The 25466-nt window shown below is 36.5% G+C and overlaps 1 protein-coding gene across 1 annotated transcript in view; it reads right to left on the reverse strand.

Moving 5' to 3' along the window:
• Positions 1 to 25466, reverse strand: part of HCN1 (hyperpolarization activated cyclic nucleotide gated potassium channel 1) — a 259139-nt gene that overhangs the window by 117634 nt on the left and 116039 nt on the right. The window contains exon 2 of the mRNA XM_081089933.1: positions 7457 to 7618. Coding sequence (XP_080946059.1) covers positions 7457 to 7618 — 162 coding nt within the window. The remainder of the gene's footprint in view (positions 1 to 7456; positions 7619 to 25466) is intronic.

Consider the following 25466-nt stretch of genomic DNA (forward strand, 5'->3'; position numbering starts at 1 on the left):
GTTTCCATTCAGTAGAGAGCAGGCACCAGGCTGGTTTTCCTCTTAGGCAGAAATCGGAAACTGGATGGTGAAGGAGAACTACAGTACTCAGCAGGCTGCTAACCTACTTTGTTATTGTAACTCATAGGACCTATGAATGCATTTTTTTTTCCAGTAGAGCTACAGAGTGACTTGTCAGCAAATTAGTTACTTTTTATCAGGACTTTAAAAAAAGTCTGTGGCAATACATTCTATGTAGAAAAAAAAATCAACCATGTATTAACACAATTCCTCATTTATAGAATTACAGATCTACAATACATGCTACACCTCAAGAGAGGACATATAACTTCAATTAAGATATTTTAGCTTCATTTTTAGTTATATAATCTGTTATATTATTTCAACCAAGCATTATCTAAATAGTTCATTGGGCTTTGTAAAAGAAAAAGTGAACCAGTTTTAACTTCATCTTTGTATATTTGCTAGAGTATGAATAGATAATACAAGAATCCTAGTTTTCAATGTCCTGCTTGAGTATGGAAACTTGCAAATGAATGATATACATTCCTTTTTTTCCAAATAATTCCCTTAAAGTAGATGCCAACAAACATCTCTTCCTACTCTAGCGCCCCAGTGTGCATGTGGTGACTGTAACAGTGTTTGAGCTGGAAGTGACTGACGTGTCTCAATCCCCATTTGTCCAAGCTTCCTGATCCCAAACCAGTAGATAGTAGTTGACATAAATGTCTACCCACTTTGTGTCCCCCAACCTTCAGTTTATACTACACATAGACTTTATCTTAGGCCACAGGCGGCTGCCACTGACATACCACTCTGTGAAGTGAAGAAAAGTAGTACTGTCTGGGTGGCTAAATTAGAAAAAATTGTAAAAAGAGGCTTGTCTGCATGGCTGAGTATTCATGTGTCCTGGGCTATAGTCACCACAGGCAGAGAGAGGGCTAGTCCCTGGCTCAGAGGTCTCTGGGCTATGCACACATTTCAGAGGCCTCAATTCAAATTGGCATTAATGACTTCAGCAAGTAATTCCTATTCTACTTGTTTATAAATTCCTTCAGAGAAGAGCCTACATGTTGATACGCTCTTAATTTTAGCTTTCAGTTAGAAAGAAGTGGTCTGAATGAAGCCGTACAGAATGTGAGCACTGGTGAGGGCAGGGGCTTCGTCTCATTCTCTACTGTGCGTTCAGGGCTTAAGATCATGCCTGGCAAAATGGTGGCACTCGGGGAGATGATAGTACAGGAACTTCAGTGCTTTGCCTGAAATCACCGATGTTTCCGTGGTAGAGGCAATTCTGGAATCCATGTCTACATTCAATTCTGTCAGCGTTTACCCTTTCTAGTCTGTCGTCTTGATGAGTTAGGATGAATAAGCTACCTCAGGGAGTGGGTGACAATTAAAACGCATGCCTCTAGAGAGGATCTGGGGGGTCGCACACCAGCTTTTTCATGCTTAGACCTGCGAGTGAAAGATGACACAGCCATTCAGAGACCCTCGAACATACTGATCACAGGGCCCCATTCAGCTGGAAGAGAGCTGGGAAAATTGCATAGTGTGACTGGTTGTCAGTAAGTGTCCCTGACACATTCTCTCAGAAGAAAACAAAATTGGATTGTTACCTAGATCTTCTAATCAAATCCTTTATTTTCTCTACATAGGTTTTATTAATTAGACTCTCTAGATATTTTATATCTCTTTTTTTTTCTCTGATATTCATAGTTAATATGGTTCATACATCTCACTTTTTTTCTGGAATATATTGTTATTTTATGTATATAGAACTGAAAAGCATTAAAATTTTATGAATTTTGTGTATATTTCCCAGGAGTTGGTCAAGTGATTACTTATTTTTGAAGATATAATTTTATGTACAAATTATCAAAGCAAAAATCATCCAAAGAAGAACATTGAAAATGCATAAATACTATAATAACTCCTTTACACATAATTTTCAAATACTGTTGATAATTACTCACTTGATTATAAGCAATGAATATTTTACTGTTAGCAACCTAGGCAAGGTTGGCATCGGATCTGTGTGATATATGGATACACCTAAGGCATATTACCTGACCTCTGGAGTGGCATCTCAGGTTGAAATAGTGTGTAGATTCCTTCAAATCACAACAAATAAAACATAATGTATGACCCTTGATTTGGCTTAAAATATTTTGATTATATTTCTCAAACAAATATGAATATAAAATTAGAAATACGTTTCTTATCCTTAAAGCTTTTATAAAATTAAAACAAAAAGAAATTTACAAAGCAAATACTAAAAAAATAATAAATGTATCTTAGTACAAATCTACTGTGACAGATGATGTTTTGCTGAGACCAGATAGTTGCATACAATGTAAATATAGTGCTGTTAGGGCACTAATTATTGCAGAGTGTATAGTTTAACACAATACAACCATGGGCTATATAACAAATGATTTCGTTTTCCAACTCATTTCTCCTTTTGACTCCAGTGAAAATTTTGCACCACATTTAACATATCATTTAGCTTTCATTTTGTATAAATGGATTGTTTATTTATTAACCCATAAGCCAGAATTATTTTGAATAACACCTCATGACACAACACATTTCAACAAAAGCAAATCCAGGCTCCATAGTTAGGGCATTCAGCTGATCCTAGGTTCATAATATGCTCATGTTGAAACTTTTCAAACTATTGTCAGTGTTTATGAGATTGCTGGGGGAAACTTGTAGGATCCCTCAGAGTAAACTTGCAGACTTCAAGGAGAGAAATATGACCCTAGGAACATATTATTTAGCTATAAATCCTTCTCTATTTATTCTGGAAAATTATTCCCTAAATGCCATCAAAATTAAAATGTTAGTTCAAATGTGTCATAATTTTCATGTTCTTAGATTCTTAAAATAAATATTTAATATTTGTAATTTAAACCAAAAACCATTATGTCTAATCCCTTTAATAATGAACCAAGACAATGTTAGTGTGATATGCCTAAATCATAGTCACAAAATACCATGGCAATGACAAGATTTTTAAAATTAATTATATTAGACATTAATTATCACACTAATACAAGATTTTCATTCAGCTAGAATTTTATAATTCAAACATTTCTTGAATAAAAGAAAAGCAAATATTACAAATGCAAAGCAAGGCTAATCCCATTTCAAGTAGCATTTTGCCAGTCAAATCTATTTCAGCAATTCAAGTAATCCACCACGGTATTGACTGACTTAAAAAAACACACATTTAAATAATTCTTTTAGTGATGAATTTATAAAGATTGCAAAAGAAATAGCTGAGAGGAACTGAACCTACTTCTATGGAATGAAATGCAGATTAGAAACAGTTAATATAAGGAAAACATATTGAATAAATTACCCATTAAAGTACATAATAGTTATAACATGAACTCTGAATTTCTCATCACAGGACAAATATGGATAATTAGTGATATATTGGTATACATAAAAATACAGATATGAATGTGATTATAGTTAAAGAGAATTTAAAAAAGTATTTGTATATGGATATAGATGCAAAATGTGGTAAAGAAGGATTTTTAAAATATACATAGAGAGATAAGGATATAGCTATAAACACAAATATGGTTAAGAAAGATTCAAAATAATATTTAAGGATATAAATGATTTAAAATGAAAGATGTGGAAAAGAAGGAAGGCAGAAGGAATTCACTAAACTTTCTCATAAACAATTTAGTATCAATGTCATATGGACAATGCAGACAATGCATAACTTTTAATCCGATAACCAAGAATGACCAGTGTCATCTACACTCCTCCTTGTCTGGCCCCTTAAGTTTGCCTTCCCAGTTTGACTTTGTTTTTCAATATCTACATCTCATATCAGTTGTCACTTTTTAGTTTCACAGCTCAAATGCTGATTTTATTTTTTATTTTATTTTATTTTTTTAAAAATATATTTTATTGATTTTTTACAGAGAGGAAGGGAGAGAGAGATAGAGAGTTAGAAACATCGATGGGAGAGAAACATCGATCAGCTGCCTCCTGCACATCTCCTACTGGGGATGTGCCCGCAACCCAGGTACAAGCCCTTGACCAGAATCGAACCTGGGACCTTTCAGTCCGCAGGCCGATGCTCTATCCACTGAGCCAAACCGGTTTCGGCTCAAATGCTGATTTTAGAGTGACTTTCTACTGCTACTGGTGTGTTGTGACTAAAGATTCCATCTTTCATAATTACTTTTTTAAAAAATGTATTTTTACTGATTTCAGAGAGGAAGAGAGAGAGAGAGAGAGAGAGAGAGAGAGAGAGAGAGAGAGAGAGAGAGAAACATCAATAATAAGAGAGAATCATTGATCAGCTGCCTCCTGCATCGATTAGTTGCCTCCTGTATTCCCCTCATTGGGATCGAGCCCACAACCCACCTGGGCATGTGCCCTGACCAGGAATTGAACCACAACCTCCTGGTTCATAGGCTGACACTCAATCACTGAACCATGCTGGATGCTTTCATAATTACTTTTAACTGTTCTTTGTAATCTGTACCATACACAATATTCTAGTGTGGTTTAGAGCAGAAATCGTGGCATCGGATAGACGGGCATTCTAACCGTGGCTCTACAATCCATACGTGCGGTGCGACATTGGATAATTAGTTTAACCTTTGAAAACAGGAGGACAGGGCTTACCCCTCTCTGTTGCTCTGAGGACCAATAAGAGAGCGCACTGTTGTGCATGTTAAGCCTGATATACAAGTGTAGGGTGCTTTGTTCCTACACTGGATTTTCACTTTTCCTTTATGACTTTCTGTGTGTAAATGCACTGCTTTGTTGTGTTGTTATGGAAAGTTTTCTAGAACACAAAAGCTTTAGGACAGACAATGATATATCCAAGGTAAATGACACCATCAAGATTCTCTTTTGGTACGAAAATGTCTTTTTTTTATAGTTTTTATCTCTTTCCTATCACCAATATTCACAATTTTACATATTTTTGGTGTGAAAAATAAGCTAATCTTCACACCAACTTAAATGTTTCCCATTCTCAATGTTTGAGTTAAACATAGAAATCAACTTAAAAGTTATCCATCCTCTATGTTTGAGTTAAACATAGACATAATGCTAAGTAATTGCAAAAAAATTTAATTCAATTTCATGAGTAAACCTGCAGCCAAAAAAAAAAAAAAGACCCAAGAAGCAAACTAAATTCAGGAAACACATTTTGTACAACATCTAGGCCATAATACTACTAAAGGTTTAATGATATGAGATTAAACACACACACGCAAAGGAGAACATGCAGGCCAATCTAAAGAAGAACCAAACAACATTTTCTTCATTAAGTATGCTTTATCACTAAATATAATAAATAGTATATTACCCTACATTATAATTGCACAGTTATATGAACTGTATGGATACCCCAAAATACTCTTTTAATAAAGACAGTTGTTATTTTTTGAGAGTATCATGCTAAGTAAATATAAGTCAGATGAAAAAGGACAAGAACCATATGATTTCACTCATGTGTGGGATGTAAAACAAAATGCAATGAATGAACAAACAAACAAAGAAACAGAAAACAAACTCATAGATACAGACAATAGACTGGTGGTTACCAGGGAAGAAGTGGGTAGAGGAAGGATAAAAAGGGTAAAGGCAGTCAAATGCAAGGTTATGAAAGGAGACTAGACTGGGCAGTGAGCACACAATTGAATACACAAATAATCCTATATAATAAGACGGTGATATGCAAATCGACCAAATGGTGGAAAGACTGGTCCTTATGATGTGCACTGACCACCAGGCGGCAGATGCTCAACACAGGAGCTCCCCCCTTGCTGGTAGTGTGCTCCCACAAGGGGAGCATTACTCAGCCACTGGTGAGCCCAGCGGCCCATCTCTGAGGCAGTGCTAAGAATGTCCAACTGCAGCTTAGGCCTGTTCCCTTTGGGGAGCGAACTAAGCTGTCAGTCGGACATCCCCCTGAGAGCTCCTGGACTGCGAAAAGGTGCAGGCTGGGCTTAGGGAACCCTCTACCCCCTGTGTGCACCAATGTCATGCACGCGGCCTCTACTATATTATAAAATTGTATACCTGAAACTCATATAATGTTATTAAGCAATGTTACCCCAATAGGTTTAATTGAAAACACAGAAAGAAATAAAATGTAATGCTAGAAGAAAATATGAGAACTAACATAAACAGAACAAATATTTGCGAATGTATATATGAAAAATATTCACTATTGTTTCACTTTTTGTGTGAGTGTTGCACTATTTAGAGCAAAACATATGCTCTTAGACTTAATGTGAATATGGGTATATTTAACTTTATAAATCAAATGTATACTTCACATATTTAAAAAATATTTTCATATCTTTAAGGGCAAAGTTTAAATGCTACCTTTGCCATGAAGTTTCCCCTAGAAAGAATTACTGTTGGAAATTGCACCTTATAACCATCTCATTTGCTTTTATACGAAGGCACATGTCTCTGTATGTTTAGGAATGCCTAGCACCGCATGCCATCAATATAGTAAATGCTAAAATCAAGTTGAAAGAAATGTTACTCTAAAGAATAGGTATTAAAAAAAAAGATTTCCCACTGATTTTTAGAGCTAGAAGAAGGGAGAAGGAGAGACAAAAACATCGATGTGAGAGCGAAACATCATGTTGCCTACCAGAGATCGAGTCTGTAACCGGAGCATGTGCCCTGACTGGGAACCAAACCATCAGACTTTCGGTGCACAGAAAGATGCCCAAACAACTGAGCCACACTGGCCAGGGCAGGAGTAGGCATTTTATTTTATTTTATTTTATTTTTTTTATTATTAGTTAAGGAATTACAAATGTGTCCTCATCCCCCCCTTTAACCCCCAACCTCCCCCCCACACACAAACTCGTGCTCCCATCCCCCGTTGTCCATGTCCATTGGTTTGGCTTATATACATGTATACAAGTCCTTCTGTTGATCTCTTCCCCTTACCCCCGCCCTCCCCTACTTTCCTTCTAGGGATTGATAGCCTGATCGCTGTTTCTCAGTCTTTGGGTCTGTCCTTTTTCATCAATCTATGTTGTTCTCTATAATCCACAAATGAGTGAGATCATGTGGTATTTATCTTTCTCTGACTGGCTTATTTCACTTAGCATAATGCTAGGAGTAGGCATTTTAAAAAGAATGTTGTACTACGGTTATTTGCGTGTATGTTTGTACCTTGTACCTTTGAAATAAAATGCCTCAAGATACCAGAGAAAGGTATCTAAAAATAGAGGCTGTAACATATACTAGTCCATCCCCAGAAACATTTCACGTAAATAAAATTTTGTTGTAGAAAAGAAACATAACATCTGATTTTCCACCCATGGAAGCAAAGTTAAGTTTTCTCTAAACATTGATGGGGGAAAATAGATCATTCTAACAGAAACAGATAACTTTTTGGTGGAGCAGTGCCAACGCAGCGTGGGACAGAACAGGAGGGACTTACGACCATCTTGTTGAGCGACACCCAGCAGTCGGAGGGGAAGTCCTGTAGCAGCGGCACCAGGAACTGCAGGCAGCCGTCCCAGTGGCACAGCAGCAGCATCATGCCGATGAGGTTGAAGATGCGCACCACCGCGCTGGCCAGGTCGTAGGTCATGTGGAAAATCTGGGACCAAAATATAAAGTCGGTTCTTATAATCAAATTTTTTTAAAAAGTCAAGAATGCTACCAATGTCAGTAGTCACTGATATTACATAGTGTAAGTACTGATTTCATAAAAATATGAGAAGACTTTTACAGAGAGAAACAGAATTCCATTTCTTTCTCTCTGCACGGAAATCAGGCATTCCACTTTCTGAATACTACAAACGACTGTGAGTCCTCCGCAAAGAACAGAGATAACAGAGATACATTAAATGTATGGGTCACATTTAAAAAGCATTGGTTTTGCCCAGCCAGGTGGCTCAGGGGTTGACTATCAACCTATGAACCAGGAGGTCATGGTTTGATTCCCCAGTCAGGGCACATGCCCAGGTTGTGGGCTAGATCCCCAGTGGAGGGTGTGCAGGAGGCAGCAGATCAATGATTCTCTCTTATTATTGATGTTTCTATCTCCCTCTCCCTTCTCTCTGAAAACCAATAAAAACGTATTTTAAAAAACATTGGTTTTGCAAGTAATTTTCATTTATGTTCTTCTGGGCATTTCGGCAAAGCTGCTTTAAAACATGATAGCAAAATTGACAAGTGATAGCAACCCTCTTCTTTTTCTTATTTCTTATTAACATAAGGGACTTACTGAAGGACAAAATAATAGTAGTAGTAGTAGTAGTAATAAGCTAAGAACTAAAGACGACTGACAAAGGGAGTTTAATTGTAAAATATAAAGACTGAGAATTAATTGCAGTTAACTTTTAGCTATATGAGTGCAATTCTTTATCTGTGTATATTGAACATGAATAGTAGCCTTTGAGATAACAATTCCCTGGATTTGGTTAAAAAAACAACAACAGTTGAGCAACATTTAACAAAGAATAAAATTATTATTTCCATTTATATTGTTTGCACAGTACAGGCTACCCTTTTCTATGACTCTTTCTTATTGACATTTTTAAGAAATTAATAAATATGGCTACACTACATATGCAAAGACATAGCACTTTGAGATATTTTGAATCACATTTTGGATAATTCTCAGAAGAATAACTTATTTTGGAAGTTAGAAGGACAAGTATTGCAAAATTCTCTGAGGAAAAGAGCAAGCCCCACAAAATTTGTATTTTGATTTAGAAAACAGGTCTTCGTAAGGAAACTTCTATAATTCTTAATAGAGGTAAGATGACAGGATTGCTAGAGTTTTTCTGTTATAAAAATCACCCAATCAGTCTTCAATTAAATGTTTTCCACCTTGCTCCATTTCTATTAGCCATTAATTCTTTCTTTAAACTATCTTCCTTTTTGACACAGTAATTACAGTGAGCAAAAAAATAATCCTGCTTTGTGGAAATGTATGCACTGTTCTGAATTCCTTTCAAAAGTAAGTTTGGGGTCCTAGATTTAAAGGCAACAGCTCATGAATTTTGACATTCAGCAGCTATACACATAATTTAATTAAGGAACTGACAATTTTATTTTCCCTTAAGTTATTTTTGAATTTGTTTTTTGTATTTGGCAAATCCATAGAAAAGTCCTTTTGAGGTTATTGCCTATGATATTTCTTGGTCACTGAATTTGTAAATAGAAATTGTATAACATTTTCAATAAAAACATCTCATTAAAAGTAATATAGTAAAACATAATAAAAAAGGTTCCTACTATTAAAGTAGAAAAAAATCACCATGGATTAAAATTTTGTTGTTGTTTAGTAATATAAGTCTATATTTATACCTAAGTATTTCCTGCCAAAATAGTTCAGTATAACTTTTGTGCATTGTTGGAAAATAGGGTAACATTATAGAATTTGAACTCTGGAGCAAATAAGAAACTAACTACTTTTTAACCCGATTCCTTGAAGTAAACAATAACTATGTGAAACTCTTGCCCAAGTCTGTACATTATAAGCACACAGGTAGCAGTCATCATCCAGTTACAGACTGTCGGGGAAGAGTAGGGCTGTTAGAGGGACTAGTGCCATTCTTAGTAAAGCTGACTTTCATGAATTTTCTATTTTGTTTTTATGGAATTTGATTTTCTCTGTGAAATCTTCAGGGATTATTTAATGAATAAAAGGTACCATATGCTAATATTCACCAATGCCTTTAGAAAAATCCTATCACTTCTGAAATGTTTTCCAGAGAAACATAAGCACTATTTTTATAAAGGAAGTTGTTGGGGTGGGGGTGGGGGGCGAGGAGATGAGGCCTTTCAAAACATATTAGAAACACGTTGTTTCCATTTACTTATTTATTATTTATTTATTTACTTATTTATTTTTGATGCTACCATGTGATTAAGGAACTCCTACTATAACAGGAAAATTCCTAGAATCAAGCCTGTCCTCTACCCCATCCATCCCCAACCTCACAAAGCTAGCATACAGTACTAGTCCAAGATTTACATACTAAGTCTAGTACTATAAAGAGTGCTCAGCAATAATTCACATAATTAATTTCATAAACTGTAAACTGTCTCTCCTTTTGGCCTTTAACAAATATATGTTCAAATGTGATACCATTTTTTGGAACTACCTAAGTTTAGAAGAGGCAGAAGCAAGTTGGCTATTTTGACACTGGTTAGTATTGGAGGCCAATTTCAAATAATCAAATCCAAGTATCTCCACCTGATTTATCTACCTGACAGAAGACTGTCATGATGTACATAGTGCTCATTTTGATGTATACACACATGAGTGTGTGTAGTGCCTGCCAGGGCCCCACCTGGTTGTCTCTTGAGCTCCTATAATTCATCCACTCTGACAGGCACAGTCATCAATCACTGGGGGCCAGTTGCTGAGATTATTAATGGCCCTGTTAAAACCTTGCTCATGGAATATTTGGATTGATAAGACCATTTTCTTATGGAGCTCAGACACCTGTAGACAGTCAAGCTAACCCAAGAAGTAAACATCTGACCTAATTCATGCATTGCCACAACTTCTCAGTGTCCAAGTGCAACATTACTGGACGATATGGTCAAGCAGACCATACCATTGATGACAATAGCTTCTGGTTGTTGTTGTTTTCCCATCTAAGAGGTGAATATCTATTGTTGAGTGATGAATTCCTGTCTAAATCAATTATATTAATACTACTTCCTGCAAACTTGACTTCACACAAAAATAACACCACAGATGATGCTCAGTAAACTGTTGCATGAATGAATGAGAACGTTGCAGGTGTTTAAAAGTAAAAGCATAAGTAACCGGTTCTGTGTTTTTAATCAGGGAATTTAAAAGTTAGTCTCTATCTTCCTAGTGAATTGACTTAAAATCTGATTTGCATGCTCAGGGTGTTGGTGGCAGAAAGACAGGACGTTCTGGCCACTAGCAATATGCTTTTAAGTGGTATTTGTAAGAGTCAACTGGGAAAAAAAAGAATTAAAATAAGTTTTAAAAGCAGTTCTTTCATTTCCTTTTCATGAAAAATTAGACTACAAAACATATCAGTGGAAGGCACTTGCTTTACATTAGTCCAGCTCAGAACACTGTGTTGTTCATATGACTCAGTGAAAGAATAGATCTGCTCTCAAATCCCCACTCAATTCTTTTTTTTTAAATATATTTTTATTGATTTCAGAGAGAAAGGGAGAGGGAGAGAGAGAAATAGAAACATCAATGATGAAAGAGAATCACCGATCGGCTGCCTCCTGCACACCCCCACACTGGGGATTGAGCCCACAACCCGGGCATGTACCCTGACTGGGAATCAAACCCATGACCTCCTGGTTCACAGGTCAATGCTCAACCACTGAGCCATGCCAGCTGGGCCCCCCTCAGTTCTCTTTATAATATTACAGTTGTAGAGTTCTGCCCAGCTGAAGTCCAGTGACTCCAGATAAAACAGCTAATCAACTTTCCAAAACTAAAAAAATGTTCTGATTAAGATGATTTAATCAGAACCCCCAATCCTGACCTAATGTTTGCAGAATTGTTCACCATATGTAAAAATTTTCCCAGGAGCAATGTATGTTCCATTCTGTTTCTAAAAGGCCAAATCCCCAAATGCTGTTTGTCAGATATTCATAAATTAGCTGAGTTCTTTACAAATGCTTCCACATTCTTTCCTGATACACTGGCTTCAGGTGACTCTCACTCTAATAAACCACCTATGAAATCAGTGGGCCTTAAACAATCCTTAACTATTTGATCTACTATGTTTTACCTAACCATAATAATTATGAAGAGCAATGTAACACTTTTCATAGCATTCAGTGATCTGCCCTTAGTCTTTGACTTCCCAGAAGGGGACCATTTATCGGCTAGATTGCTTCTATGATCTCAAAATTTATTCAAGGGTTAGAAGATACCATCAGAATTCTAATCAAAGCAATGTTGAGAAAATAAAATGGGCCAGGAATGGCTCTCTTGACAAAGAAATTTCTTACTGTTAAGGTATAAAACATGATTATGTTCTTTAGTTTCTCTTCATAAATTTATATTTGCATAACTTGCCATATCTTTTTGACAGAGCATCTCTATGCCATGTTGACAATACAATGCAAGAAATACAAACATTTAGCTACTCAGTCTGTTTCACAGCTAACATCTACCTAGGATTCAATATGGATTCATCCTAATCAATGATAAAATTAATATTGTAAAAGGCCTACAGCACCTTCTGCAATTCTAAACTTAAAAATGATCCAGATTATCTTACCAGGTAGGTTTTAGGTACAAAGAGTGGATGAAACCTTATTAAAGGGCTTACTTGGTAAACGAGAAAATAGCAGTCTCCACAGTCACCTCTTTGAACACTGACTGGTGACTGCAGTCATTGGACTGATTTTTTAGTCTCCTGCTTTATCTGGGATCTCCTTAGGAATGGCCAGTCCATACCTTCAGAAAAGCCAGCTACCCCGGCCTCTCATTTCTAGAAGCCTCTGTAAATGCCCGAATGCAATGGTCCACTCCCTAACCTCACACACCGATGGATGGTCAGGGCCTCAAGCTGTTGGGTGCTTTTATCCTGGATTCTTTGTTCCATTGTCCCTTCCAAAATTCCCTTATGTTATCTATTAACATTCAACACCCCAGTCTTTTCATAAAATTCTTCCTCTCCTGCTTGGCTTGTGAGTCCCCCTCACTGTCCCCCCAAAGATTCTCCAGTAGTTTTCTTAAAGAGTCAGTTCAGTTCTTTCATATTTCATCAGCTTTAGCATCTGATGGCAGTGCCCTCATTTTCCCATCTTCCTTTTGCCACTTTCAGACAATTATTTGTCTCACTGTACAAAAAAAATCTTTTTTCTTTAGCGTTCATCTACTTGGCTGCTCCACCCATAACCTCATTTCTGGCATTTATCAACCCCTCAGTCTCCACCCACCACACATCTCCATTTATTAAGGACTGTTTTTCCATTGATCAGAATGTCAACTTCTAATCAGTCCAAACAGTCACCTTCTGTACCTGAGCTACTGAAGAGCACTGGAGAGCAAATGTAGATTGTGGCTACTAACATTTTTTTAAAGGGTAGCAACCTTGTTTGAGGTCCTTGGTTATGATCCATTTCTAACACCATCTATCCTATACTTTCTCTCCATTTCCCCCAAATCCATGACTGTTCTGCTCAGTTTTGGCTTACAGTTTTACCTTTTCTAGAGGAAAGCGGCATTCTAATGTTTATGTTTCCTCAACTCTGCCCTCCCATCCCTTCAAACAAACATATATTGGCAGCTTTTCTTACTATTTTTTTCCTCGTCTCAGAATAGTATGTCTTCTATTCAAAACAAGTCCCTACTAATTTTTAATAGTAACCTGATCTTATTCTCCCCCAAGAACCCAAACAATTAGTTCAGAGTTCCTCAATCTAAGGCGCCCCACCCCCTGTTGTGGCCAGGAGGACACTTTTGTAAAATACAGTACAAATGAAGCAATATAAAAATGAAATTAAAAAAGGAACGTGATGTAGTACTAACTACTGATTATATTCCTGGATGTCATGGCAATAGCAAATAGCTATAATTGCTTGATTACTTTTCTGTCAGAATCATTAACTTTTTCTACACTAGCTTTACCCCAAACACAATTTCAGGGTAAGGTAGGCACTAAAATATTGATTTAAAAAATATAATTATTTTTTTCCTGAAATTCTTCTTTGGCAAATCTTATCTTGAAAACTCAAATTAGAAATTAAAAATTTTTAATATAAATTTAATAATCTCTGTCCTTCCCTAGTACATAGTAGAAAATAAAAAAAACAACAACCAGAAATGGCTATATAAGTATGTATGAATGTGTGCCTGTGTGTAGAGAAAGAGGGTAAAAAAAGCAAATATCCACATTAGCAATAGCTTGTGAATTCTGCATAGGTCTTGTAAATGAATTTCAAATGATATTTCCATAACTCTGTGTTTTTGGGACAGGGTTGAGGAATAATTCATTTTAGACATAACATTTTGCTAACAGTAGTCTCATTAGTATTTTTATAGTTTCATGCAAATCTTTGCTCGCTCTCTTTTGTATAACTGCTGTCTCATCAGATTTGTAATGTTACATGCTCCAATAAGTACAAACTTAGTTGTCTCTACATTTTGAGCTACAGATAGTGTAATTATTCTAGTTTTTGTTACTAGTTCATTTCCTCAGTACACAAAGCCAATCACATAAATTTGTGGAATGGAGAAATGCACCTAAACTTGGTAAGAAGATATATTTTACTTTGGAGAATTCACTTCATCAATTTGTATTTTTAAATTAATTTAAATAATGAATGCTCTTAAAACAGAGATAATTCAGTCTCTAAGATCTGACTGAACTATCAAAGCATACAGAGCAAAGAACGTTTAAACAAATTTTATGTACTCTGCAAACTGTTTTCCTATAGACTGACAGATATACAGTCAGTATGTATCTGGTAAATTGCTTTGAAATTACCAAGTAAGAATATGCATTATTTTTCCATTCCATTCAGATGTAATTTAGAAAGAATTTTTGCACTAATCCTCAGCTAACCAAATTCTATTGAACTGCCTCTAAGACATATATAAAATGTAAAATATATTTTGGTGGTCTCTTGCTAACATATTTTTAAAGTATACAAATGTTATTTCTTCTACTTTCAATAAATTTTGTGAGAAAGAATCCACTCCAGTGTTTTAGATGTCTCATTCATAAACTTTGTTAAATACACAAGTAATGATAAATGTTTGGCACATCAACTAATTTATTTACTTAAAATATTGAAAATGATAGTGTTTCTAGGTTGGTAAAATTTTTAAATTTGGTTATATATACAAGGTGTCCCCAAAAATGTATACACACTTTAACAGCTGATAGCTGAATTTTGAAAATGAAATGTATTTTTAATAAACACCGCCTTTATAACTATTTAAAGTATGTGTATACATTTTCTTGGTACATCCTATATCAGGGGTCCTCAAACTTTTTAAACAGGGGGCCAGTTCACTGTCCCTCAGACCATTAGAGGGCCGGACTATAGTTTTAAAAAAAAAAAACTATGAACAAATTTCTATGCACACTGCACATATCTTATTTTGAAATAAAAAAACAAAACGGGAACAAATACAATATTTATATTTGCATGTGGCCCGCGGGCCATAGTTTGAGGACCCCTTCCCTATATTTTAATTAAACATTACATTGCTAACTATATAGTATATCATGTGTCCAAAAAATGTATACACACTTTAACAGCTGATAACTTACTGAATTTTCATTCCTTTTTCAGGTTTAACTGATTTGATATAATGGGTGAAGCCAGACTAAGCTTTGAATAAAGAAAATGTATCCTAAAGTGCCACTAGACTTTTTATGGGGCTACATAAAAGATAAAGTTTATGGTACAAAACCGGTAACAGTCGACGAATTGAGAGCACACAAATACCGAACAAAATGATTCTTAATGTTTGCAAATCCATTGCTTCACATTATCAGTAGTGCCTGGACCAGAACAGTCATTAGTTTGAAAAAAGGCATTGAAAAAAAAAAGTATTCATTTCTGTAGATTATTTCAAATTTTGAAAATAAATCATATGCTAATAAGCACTGACTTTATAATCATTCAAAGTGTGCATACATTTTTTGGGACACCCTTTGTATCTTTTTAATTTTTGAGCAATTACATTTTCAATATTAGAGATAAAGTTAACATGAAATAAAAAGGCACCAAACAGGAAATTTTGCCAGGTCAGGGCTGCAAAAGTTGTCTGTTGGGGAGCCACATGGCCTGAAACCAGGAGACTGGCGTTCTGGTCTTGAACCTGCATTAATCAGTTTCCAAAATTTCCCCTTCGCTTTTCAATGAAAAGAAAGGAGCTACAGCAAGTTACACCCTTTATTTTAGGAAGAAAGAAGTACAATGTGAAGAAATGAAAACACAATGAAGCCAACATACACACACAGAAGTGGAAAGGTCCAGAAGAGGTAAAACACTATGTTAAGTAAATAAGGTCCCTACACCTTTGCTAACAAATTAAATAAATAAGGCTTCATAATGCAGCTGTCATCAGATAAAATGTAGTTGAATAAAATGTAGTAGACACCATTATATTTGGACAAATTGCACAGTCTATTCTTTCTCAACATTGACAGTCTAGAAAAGTGGGGTGCAAAACAGCACATGGCACCCTTCTCCAGGAGGCGACAGGAGAGGCGAGAGGAAGGAAAGACGTCTTCTGAAAATACTGCTAAGATGAAAACAGCCCTTCTCCCCCATCTTCTAGCCATGCCCAGCAGACCTCCATCATGCATTGGCATGCCACTTTGCCGCGCTGGCCTCATGAGTCAGCGGAGCCTGAAACACTAATTTATTTGAGTGGGTTTGTGTAGGAGATGCTCTGGAAGAAAAAGTGGTGCTGGCAAATGCCTTCTGAAAGAAACCACTAAGTTCATGTTTTGGGCATGAAGACAGTATAACAGAACGACAATTTTTAGTGAATCAGTCACATATTCTGACATTTGACAAAACCCAGTAAGTGAAAAAACACACCATATTACTACTGAACTTCTCAAAAAGAACCCAAAACTTAGAAAACAAACAACTTTTGGTAAAGTTATAATGCATCCTTTCCTCAATTATGTGCATTATCAACCCTATTGTAAAAAGATTTATTCAACTCCAGTGGCTAACTGAATGTTCTTTCAGGAGGGAAGGAAGGAAGGAAGGAAGGAAGGAAGGAAGGAAGGAAGGAAGGAAGGAAGGAAGGAAGGAAGGAAGGAAGGAAGGAAGGAAGTTCGGTCAGGAAGGAGGGAGGGAGGGAAATTAGTTCCCAGTTTAGAAACAAGTGGTATATTTTCCTAAATGGGAATCTTTGGGATTATGATATATTTTACCAAATACGTTTTGGGATAACAGAATGGAGATTCTTATTTGAAAATAATCCAAATCCGTATCTGCAATGAAATACATTTATGTACAAATTCTGTTTGTGATTTTAGTATCCATTAGTTTCAGAACATCTGTCATCCTTTGTCATACCCTGGTTACATGACCAATGTTCATATAGACATTTTCATCATTGTAGTTTATACTTATTCAAGCTTTTTATCACCAGAACTTACTTCTCTGAACACATTTTTTTGTCTAGTTTATATTTTTCACTGTCTTATTCTTTCCAAACTGTCTTTTGGTTAGAGATGGCTAATCTTTGAAATGTCCTATTTTCTTCCATTCTGTTTTCCCTGCTCATCATCACTTCCTTATCTAGTCTGACACAAAAAGCCATTATTTCAACCAATGTCTTATCAAAATTGTCAATTCCCTTCTCTGTTGCATTCCCATAGTAATAGTCTCTTCCAAGATTAATTGTCCGCCATCTCACTCCTACATATGAGCTTCTACATGTACTACTTTTGGTCATCATAGTTGAACATTTTATGATTCTCTCTTCTACTGTCTCCATTAAAATATAAACATAATGGGGAGAATCACATATTACTATCTTAATTTCTCAAGGTCTTTGGCTCAGGGTTAATTTTTTAAATAAAAAAACTAGAGTTCGCTTTAAAAACAGCCTAATTTCTCAGAATAGGCTCAGGGTTAACTTTGATAAATGTATGTTGAATAATTGGATAATAAATGTGTGAAATCTACCACCTGTTAATATTAAGTTAATTTCATGTTTCTATAAAATAAATAGCATGTAAAGATTGCCATCCAGGTGTCACTTACTTAAAAATAAGAAAGTAACTCTATTGGTGTGGGCTCAGTGGCTGAGCACTTACCCAGGAACAAAAAGGTCACAGGTTTGATTACCAGTCCAGGGCACATACTTAGGTTGGGGGCTCAATCCCCAGTGGGTGGCTGTGCAAAATACAGTCAATCAATGTGTCTCTCTCATCGCTGTTTCTATCTCTCCATCCTTATCTCTTTCTCTCTCTTTAAAAATCAATAAAAACTTATTTTTTAAAGAAATTAAAAAAATACCAAAGCACTCCTGAGAAAAATGGAACAAAGTCAGAGGTATCACACTACCTGAATTCAAATTATACTACAGAGCTACAATAATCAATACTGAACAGTACTGGCAGAAAAACAGATACACAGCCCAGTGGAACAGAATTGAAAGCCCAGAAATAAAACCACATATGCATGGGCAAATAATTTTTGACAAAGGATTAGAAAACATACAAAGGAATAAAGAAAGCCTCTTCAAGAAATGGTGCTGACAAAATTGGAAAGCCACATGCAGAGGTATGAAACTAGACTCCAGTTTGTCCCCATGATCTATTCTAAATGACATACAGGATAGGGCAAACGTTGGGAGTACGTGAAACACATAGTTTATTCTTGTATTATTTATCAATTATTGTAGCATTTTCCATACAAAGCACTGTAAACCTTGTTTTTCCCCACCTTGTATTTATTTTCTTGTCAATTCTAGTGGAAACTAATTGAAATCTGAGTCTTTGTTGTTTATCAAACAACAAAGTGATGGCGAACCTATGACATGCGAACTCATTTTTTTTGGTTGATTTTTCTTTGTTAAATGGCATTTAAATATATAAAATAAATATCAAAAGTATAAGTCTTTGTTTTACTATGGCTGCTAATATCAAAAAAATTTTATATGTGACATGGCACCAGAGTTAAGTTAGGGTTTTTCAAAATGCTGACACGCTGAGCTCAAAAGGTTCGCCATCACTGTTATAGAGGCTTGTATAATAAGCACATAAAATAAACTAGTGATTAATTAAATTTTGATTACACATAATGATTGTATGAAAACAGTTTTAATTACTTTTATGTTCATTGTCACAGGTTCTATAACCATACAATTATTATTAAATAGAAGGACTCAGTTTCTATGTTCTGAATGCATGCTATCATTGCAGAATTTAAAATATATTGCAGGACTGGCAATATTTTTTTAACAATGGTGCAAACTATTTTGAGCTTTTGAGACTATTTTAAATTAACTGACATATTGGTCTCCTCTGATATTGAATCTGACAACATGAACCCCATTGTGTTTTAAGCTCTGTAGTATTTTCCAGATCCCTTATCAATTTGAGCTAGCAGGCTAACCCTGTAACAGATGCTGAGCCTGAACCAAAACACATTCTAAAAAACTGGAGATTTGGACTTATTCCTATTGAGTTGGCAAGAGTGAAATGCAATAGAATTCAGTACTTCTGACAAGTCCTAAATGGAGGCATCCAGAAGGTTACTGTCATTATTATCCAGGCTTTCACCCAGAATTCAGACTCACAAATCACTGTCATGCTGTCTGCTAAATTCAGCCTTGACTCTGGCTCCACATTAGCTCATCCCTTTAGTATATTTACGCAGTAGGAGAATTAGCAGAAGAGAATACTTTTGTATTATGGTGTATTCAAGCGCCCAATTTCTGAGTCACATATCCAGAAAGAGAGGAATTCTAAGACTTTTAGGATTAAATTTTAAATATAAATATTTACAAATAATTTATTAAGAGCAGCAGGTGAAGACAGCATGTTTGCCTGAAAGGGTAAAAACATTCTCAATGCCACAAAGTTGTTCTAAGGATTTTACAATCTTTACTGTTAGCCATCAACCAATTTCATAGATGACCAGTATTTAAGAGGGAATGCGACTGATTGGACTGTGTCCCCCCCGCAAATTTCATGTTGAAGCCCTGACCTCCAAGGTGACGGTGACTGGAGATGGGGCCTTTGGGAGGTGATTAGGTACGGAAGGCAGAGTCCTCATGCAGGGATTAGTGCTCTTACAACAGCAGACCAGTGACTTTGCTCTCTCTCTATGCTATGTAAGGATACAGCAAGAACATGGTCATCTGCAAACAGACATCCAATCTGCCAGCACTTTGATCTTGGACTTCCCAGCCTCCACAACTGTGAGAAATACATGTCCTGGTTAAGCCACTGGGTCTATGGTATTTTGTTATAGCAGCCTGAGCTGACTAAAATAGGGAGGTATTAATTTTACTGTTAATTTTCAAATAAGAATAGTCATATTCAAGTAGCAAAATTGAATAAACAATATATGGAAAAATAAATCATGCCTCTTTAAATATTTAACTAACATGCTGGCAATGAGACTTTACAGTGATACCACTATTGACGGGTATGCAATAAAACTAATATTAAGTGAATATTATATATTCATGCAAATATGAATATGTGTTTTTAAATATCTAACAAAATTTTTTAAGTTTTATGTTCAAATAGACTTGTCTCCCAGAGCATGGAGAGCAAATTCAGGTCTAATATCTGGACTAGGTGACTATTTAACTGTTGGTAATATTTTGGTATAGTTCTTCCTAGATATATGCCTTTAATATACTTTTTTCTATAATTATGTATACACATTTTTAAAAATTTTAAGAGAGAGTTTATTTACAAAGATATAGAGGTAGTAGAAGTGAGCCAACTGGGCTGCATAGGCTCAGGAAACAAGTTACAGAAGCAAAAGAAGGGCCCTTGGTGCTTAAGAGAAGGAATGGCAGAGGGGAAGCCCCTGGGGGTAGGAGGAGGGACAGGAAAAGCTCCCGTGTGCACCCTAAGGAAAAAAAAATGTTTTTTAGTGGTGAAATCAATGCTTCCATTATCGTAAATAGCCTTTCATTCAATAATACGTACGGGTGCTAATTGCTAATATATCTAAAACATTTGCCTCTTAATTCATTGTATAAGTGGGTGAAAGTTTATTCAATCCGTCTGCTCTGACTGAACCTTCAGTGAGCCATTTCAAACTCTGCCTAGAATTTTGTGGTTGAATCCCATCTACAGGAGGAAAAACCAATGGATGTCCTCAGCACTGCTCGCCTGACTCTGATTCTCCAACCATCTCCTCTATTTAACAGTTTCATTTCTCATCATTCTAGCATTAAATCATTTTCAGATGCAGATAAAGTTGCCATAAAGCATGCCTTTGGGAGATCACTTGAATCTGTTAACAGGGATAATTTTAATGCTAACTGATGTGTTACTTGCTTCAAAGAGGAGATTCAAGGTCACTGACTCATCCATTCGTGCCTGTAAGGCAGACCTATGCTAGGTACTGAAGCATGGCAGGCGGTCAAGTTCAGAACATCCCTGGAACATTTATTCTCATGTAAGATGAGCCGTTGTTCTGCTTGATTAATTTGGTTTAAGCAAGGGAAATGTTAAAATTCAAATAGCCCTGGAAAAATTACACACGACAGTCTCATCTACTGGGAAAGAAAACAACCAGGTGAGGGAGAACACAGGACTGTGGGCAAATAGAAGCAGGGGGCCTTATCCTGGTGACATGCTACCGGCTCCTGTGCATAGCAGGCAGCCAGGAGGTAGCTGAAAACCGGGTGGGTCTACAGGTCACAGACCAACCAGGAGCAGAAACACGCAGCGGACGGAGGGCAGCAGGAGTAGACATCAGCTCTCGTGTTTCCTCAGTGGCACTAACCTGCACATATGGCAGCTTTGTACTAGTCTAGCATTTGATATTTAAATCAAGTAGGGCTCTATATAAGTGTGTCAATATTTAAGAGGTTTACTATTTAAGTGAATATTATAAACCTTTTACTTATATTTACACAAATGACTTTAGGACAATTATTTCTAGTGTGGCATTAAAGCATTCTCTTAAGAGTAGGTAACACATCTACCCTTCAAAAGCATGTGTACCTTTCAAAGATCAAAGAATATAACTTCCCCAAGAAATGGCGAATTTGAGAGGATATCCCATCCTTTAGCTGGTGGGGAACTGCAAGGCTGTTCAGGAGTCAATCATTAGGCTACTGGTGTCCCTGGGGAGAGGGACACGGTTCAGCTGCAGTGAAAATACCTATGTCGTGAAAGGCCATGCCACCAATATAGTCACAAGAAATAAGCTCAGAACCTGGCAGCCTACCCGTATTTCCTGGGTTGTGAGGCTCGGATGAGACAGAACATGCTCTGATGGTGGTGAGTGTTCGCTGAAAGGTAGACTCATTGTTCATAATCAATACAGCCCCAGGCAGGCTGCTGAATGAGCAAGCATCTCCTAAAATCATACAGTTTCTTATCAGCAACCTTCATCTGCAATGGTGTCGTCAACTTGTTCTTTTTTTAGAGGTAGAAAGAATGGAAGCCAAAGAGAATAAATGCCTTAACCATCATAAATATAAAAAGCAAGGCTGGTACTTTTTACTCCAGTGAGTGCCTTTCCCATTTACCCTGATCAATTTCTCTAACCCTGCAGCTGGCTTTTCTCTTCGACATACTCTGAGGTGGGGTGTGTGTGTGTGTGTGTGTGTGTGTGTGTGTGTGTGTGTGTTTCTATTGTTTTCTCACATTTGTAATGTATCCTTTTATTTTGGACATCCCTGATCATCTTGAATACAAAGAAAATTTTTGGCTTATATTTATATTTTGCTGAAACAAGTGTAAATTAATCTTAAATCTTTCAGCTAAATCTCTCACGATGCTTTTACTCAGAGTCAAAGCAATAAATCATATAAGGGAAAAGGCACATTAACACATGTTGGCTTCTCTGCATTTTTAATTGAAACCTAGTTTTAAAAATATTTATCTTTGAAGTATAAGAATAAAAATGCACAAACACCAATAATTGCCAAATTATTCATAAAAATTTGTTAAAGTATTTAAAAAAGCTCTTCAGTGAAGTTAATAGAAAAAGGCTTAAGTGCTTTGCAATTCAAGTGGACAATTATTTTCAATAGAAAGCTCATATTCTACTTGTCACAATAAAAGCTGAAAAATAAAAAGCAAATGTGTCTTTCAGTGTGACACATTTGCTTTTTTATTTCATTATATTAAACAATTATATAAAATATGCACACCAGAATTTACTTCAAGGCATGATTCTATTTAATTTTAAATCAAATCAACATTCCTCTGTCTACATAAAGACAATGCAATTCTGCATTTAAAGATAATTTCCTGCTCTTCATTAATAGCGTCTTCTTAATTTTTAACTATTTAAATTTATCATGAAACCTTGTCTTTAGTTCTATCATCTGTACTAAAACTAGAGTATAATAATAGAAGCTTAGGATATAATAATAGAAATGAGTGCAGGCATTCATGTATTCCTTTATGGATATTACATATGTGTATATTTACATTATATTGCATACAGGGCATCCCAAAAATGTATACACACTTTAACTTTAAATGTATACACAATTAACAAAATTGATAGCTCAATTTTGAAAATGAAATGTATTTTAATAAACACTATCTTTATTATTCAAAGTATATGTATACATTTTTGGGTCACCCTATATAATCTATATGTATGATATATCTTTCCCTAAAGACAGAAGACACCAGTTATAAATTAGAATCTACAGAAAGAAGCCTTAATTATATTGTTCAGCGAAACCTTTTTTTCTTTATTCAGCACTTTATACTTACATAAAAATATAAGCTGGAAAAAACAAAGTAGCTTTTTACTTTACTTAATAACAGAGTTCTAGTCTTTATCAGGGAAAAGGGGGGTAAGCTGTAATATTCACAAACAGAAACAGCATTTTCGGATGACATATCTATGCATCTAGAATAAGCTCACAAAGAAAAACAATAAATATTGCTCACAATGAGTCATAGTTGCACCACCACTTATTTTTGTAGAAATACTTCAAAATATCTCATCATTTTTTTTAAAAAAAAGCTTTGTCACCTTCTCTATAATTTCATGTAACTTCTTTATAAACTTGGGTCCCAGGGCAGCCTTTATTTCTTCTGGAAAATCTTCCCAGAGCCCCTTTATGTATTGGAAACCCTTCCCTTCGTGTTCCCACAGCACCTCGAGCTCCATCGCAGCACTTATGCTGGGGCCTAACTGCCTGCTTATCTGTCCTCTCCTTTGGACTGTCCATTCCATGTATATATTCCCGGTATTTTACATGTATTTTAAGCTTTTCATAAAATAGTAAATATTTGGTGAATTAAAAATAAGATAAACAAATCTGCAAGAGAACAGATCTGATTTTACTCCATACTATTTCCAGGATACATTTCTGACCACCCTGAAGTAACTCAAATGAGCCACTGTCAACACATCAGGAGGTGACATCCAATCTAGTTACCTGTCCCTTGTTTGGACTTTCTCATGTGTCAGATGGAAGGCAGGAAGCTCTGGGTGCCGAGTGACAGACTCGAGGAGACCAGACCTGGGAGGGGTCAGCAAGAGGGCGGTGGAGTTTGGAGACGAATGAGGATTGATTTCTGCAGTGATTGAAAATCGTGGCGGGGCTGGTGCCTGGAGGACTGAGGAATGGGAAGGACTGGGAACTCTAAAGTAGCCCCTGATGTTAAAAGGACATCATCTGGGATGTAAGGGACAAACACCATGAGGAGTGAGAGAGAACCATCTGGAGGAGGCAGGTGTGTGATAGGCAGGCTTTACAACATTGCGCTCTGTCCTAGGTACCCATTCCATTTTCCTGCTGCAGGCGCCCACTTTTCCATCAAACCAATCAACTGAGGCGGGAGCATTTTGATTGAGGGAGAGAGAGGAGGGTTATGATGTTTCTGGTGTGTCTCCCTCCCCCCTGCAGAAGAATCACTGTGCGGAGTCACGGGTCCGAGTCACCTGTGTCTGTTACGTACTGTAATTTTGAGTAGTTTACTCCCAGTCTGTGTTTCCTTATTTATAAAATGGGGATAATAATGTTACCTATTGTGAACTGTTATATGGAAGATTAATTGAGATCTTCAAGAAAAATGAAGACAAGCATTTGATAGACAATAAAGGATCTTGGCTAGGTTTGTTATTATTTCCATTTTCCCTTCCATTATCCTATCAGCATCTCTCCTGTCCTGCGATCATTCATTTGCTAAATTAGACTCTGAACCCACTAGTGTCAGGAATCTGGGAAAGATGGACACAAGGGCAAAGGTGGAGCTGGAAGCATTCCAGACATTTGCTGCGCTTCTGTGAGCTGCGATGTCAGGGATCAGGAGGTGAGCAGGCTCCCAAGCAGCAGTGGCAGCAAATGGCAGGAAAGGGGGTTCAAGACCCACAATCTGTGTCTGTCCAAGTCTTCGATGTGGACCAGGGCATTTCCTCAATTCTACGTAAAAGGCTTTGCTTCTGCAGCTGCCGACACTCCATAAGCCTCCCTCTCAGACTCCACTCTCAAACTCCAATAGAAATTCTGGAAGTGGCACTGCTAAGAACTAGCAAAAGAAGAAATATCAAGAAGAAGGCTTTCCACAGCAACAGGCTGGAGGGAGGGACATCAATGACTCTAGGACAGTGCAGGGGACTCCTAAGGGATTTCTGATCCACCCCAGCCCTGTGGACTGGAATCTAAAGCTGTATATTATACAAACCCCCTTTCTGTTCTTACACAAACGAAAGTTTAAACATTATTGGTGTCTGCACACTGTCCCAAAGCTAAGGCACAGCCATCTAGAGCAGTGATGGCGAACCTATGACACACGTGTCAGAGGTGACAAGCGAACTCATTTTTT

This window comes from Myotis nattereri, assembly GCF_964212035.1.
Source record: "Myotis nattereri genome assembly, chromosome: 4".
NCBI lineage: Eukaryota > Metazoa > Chordata > Mammalia > Chiroptera > Vespertilionidae > Myotis > Myotis nattereri.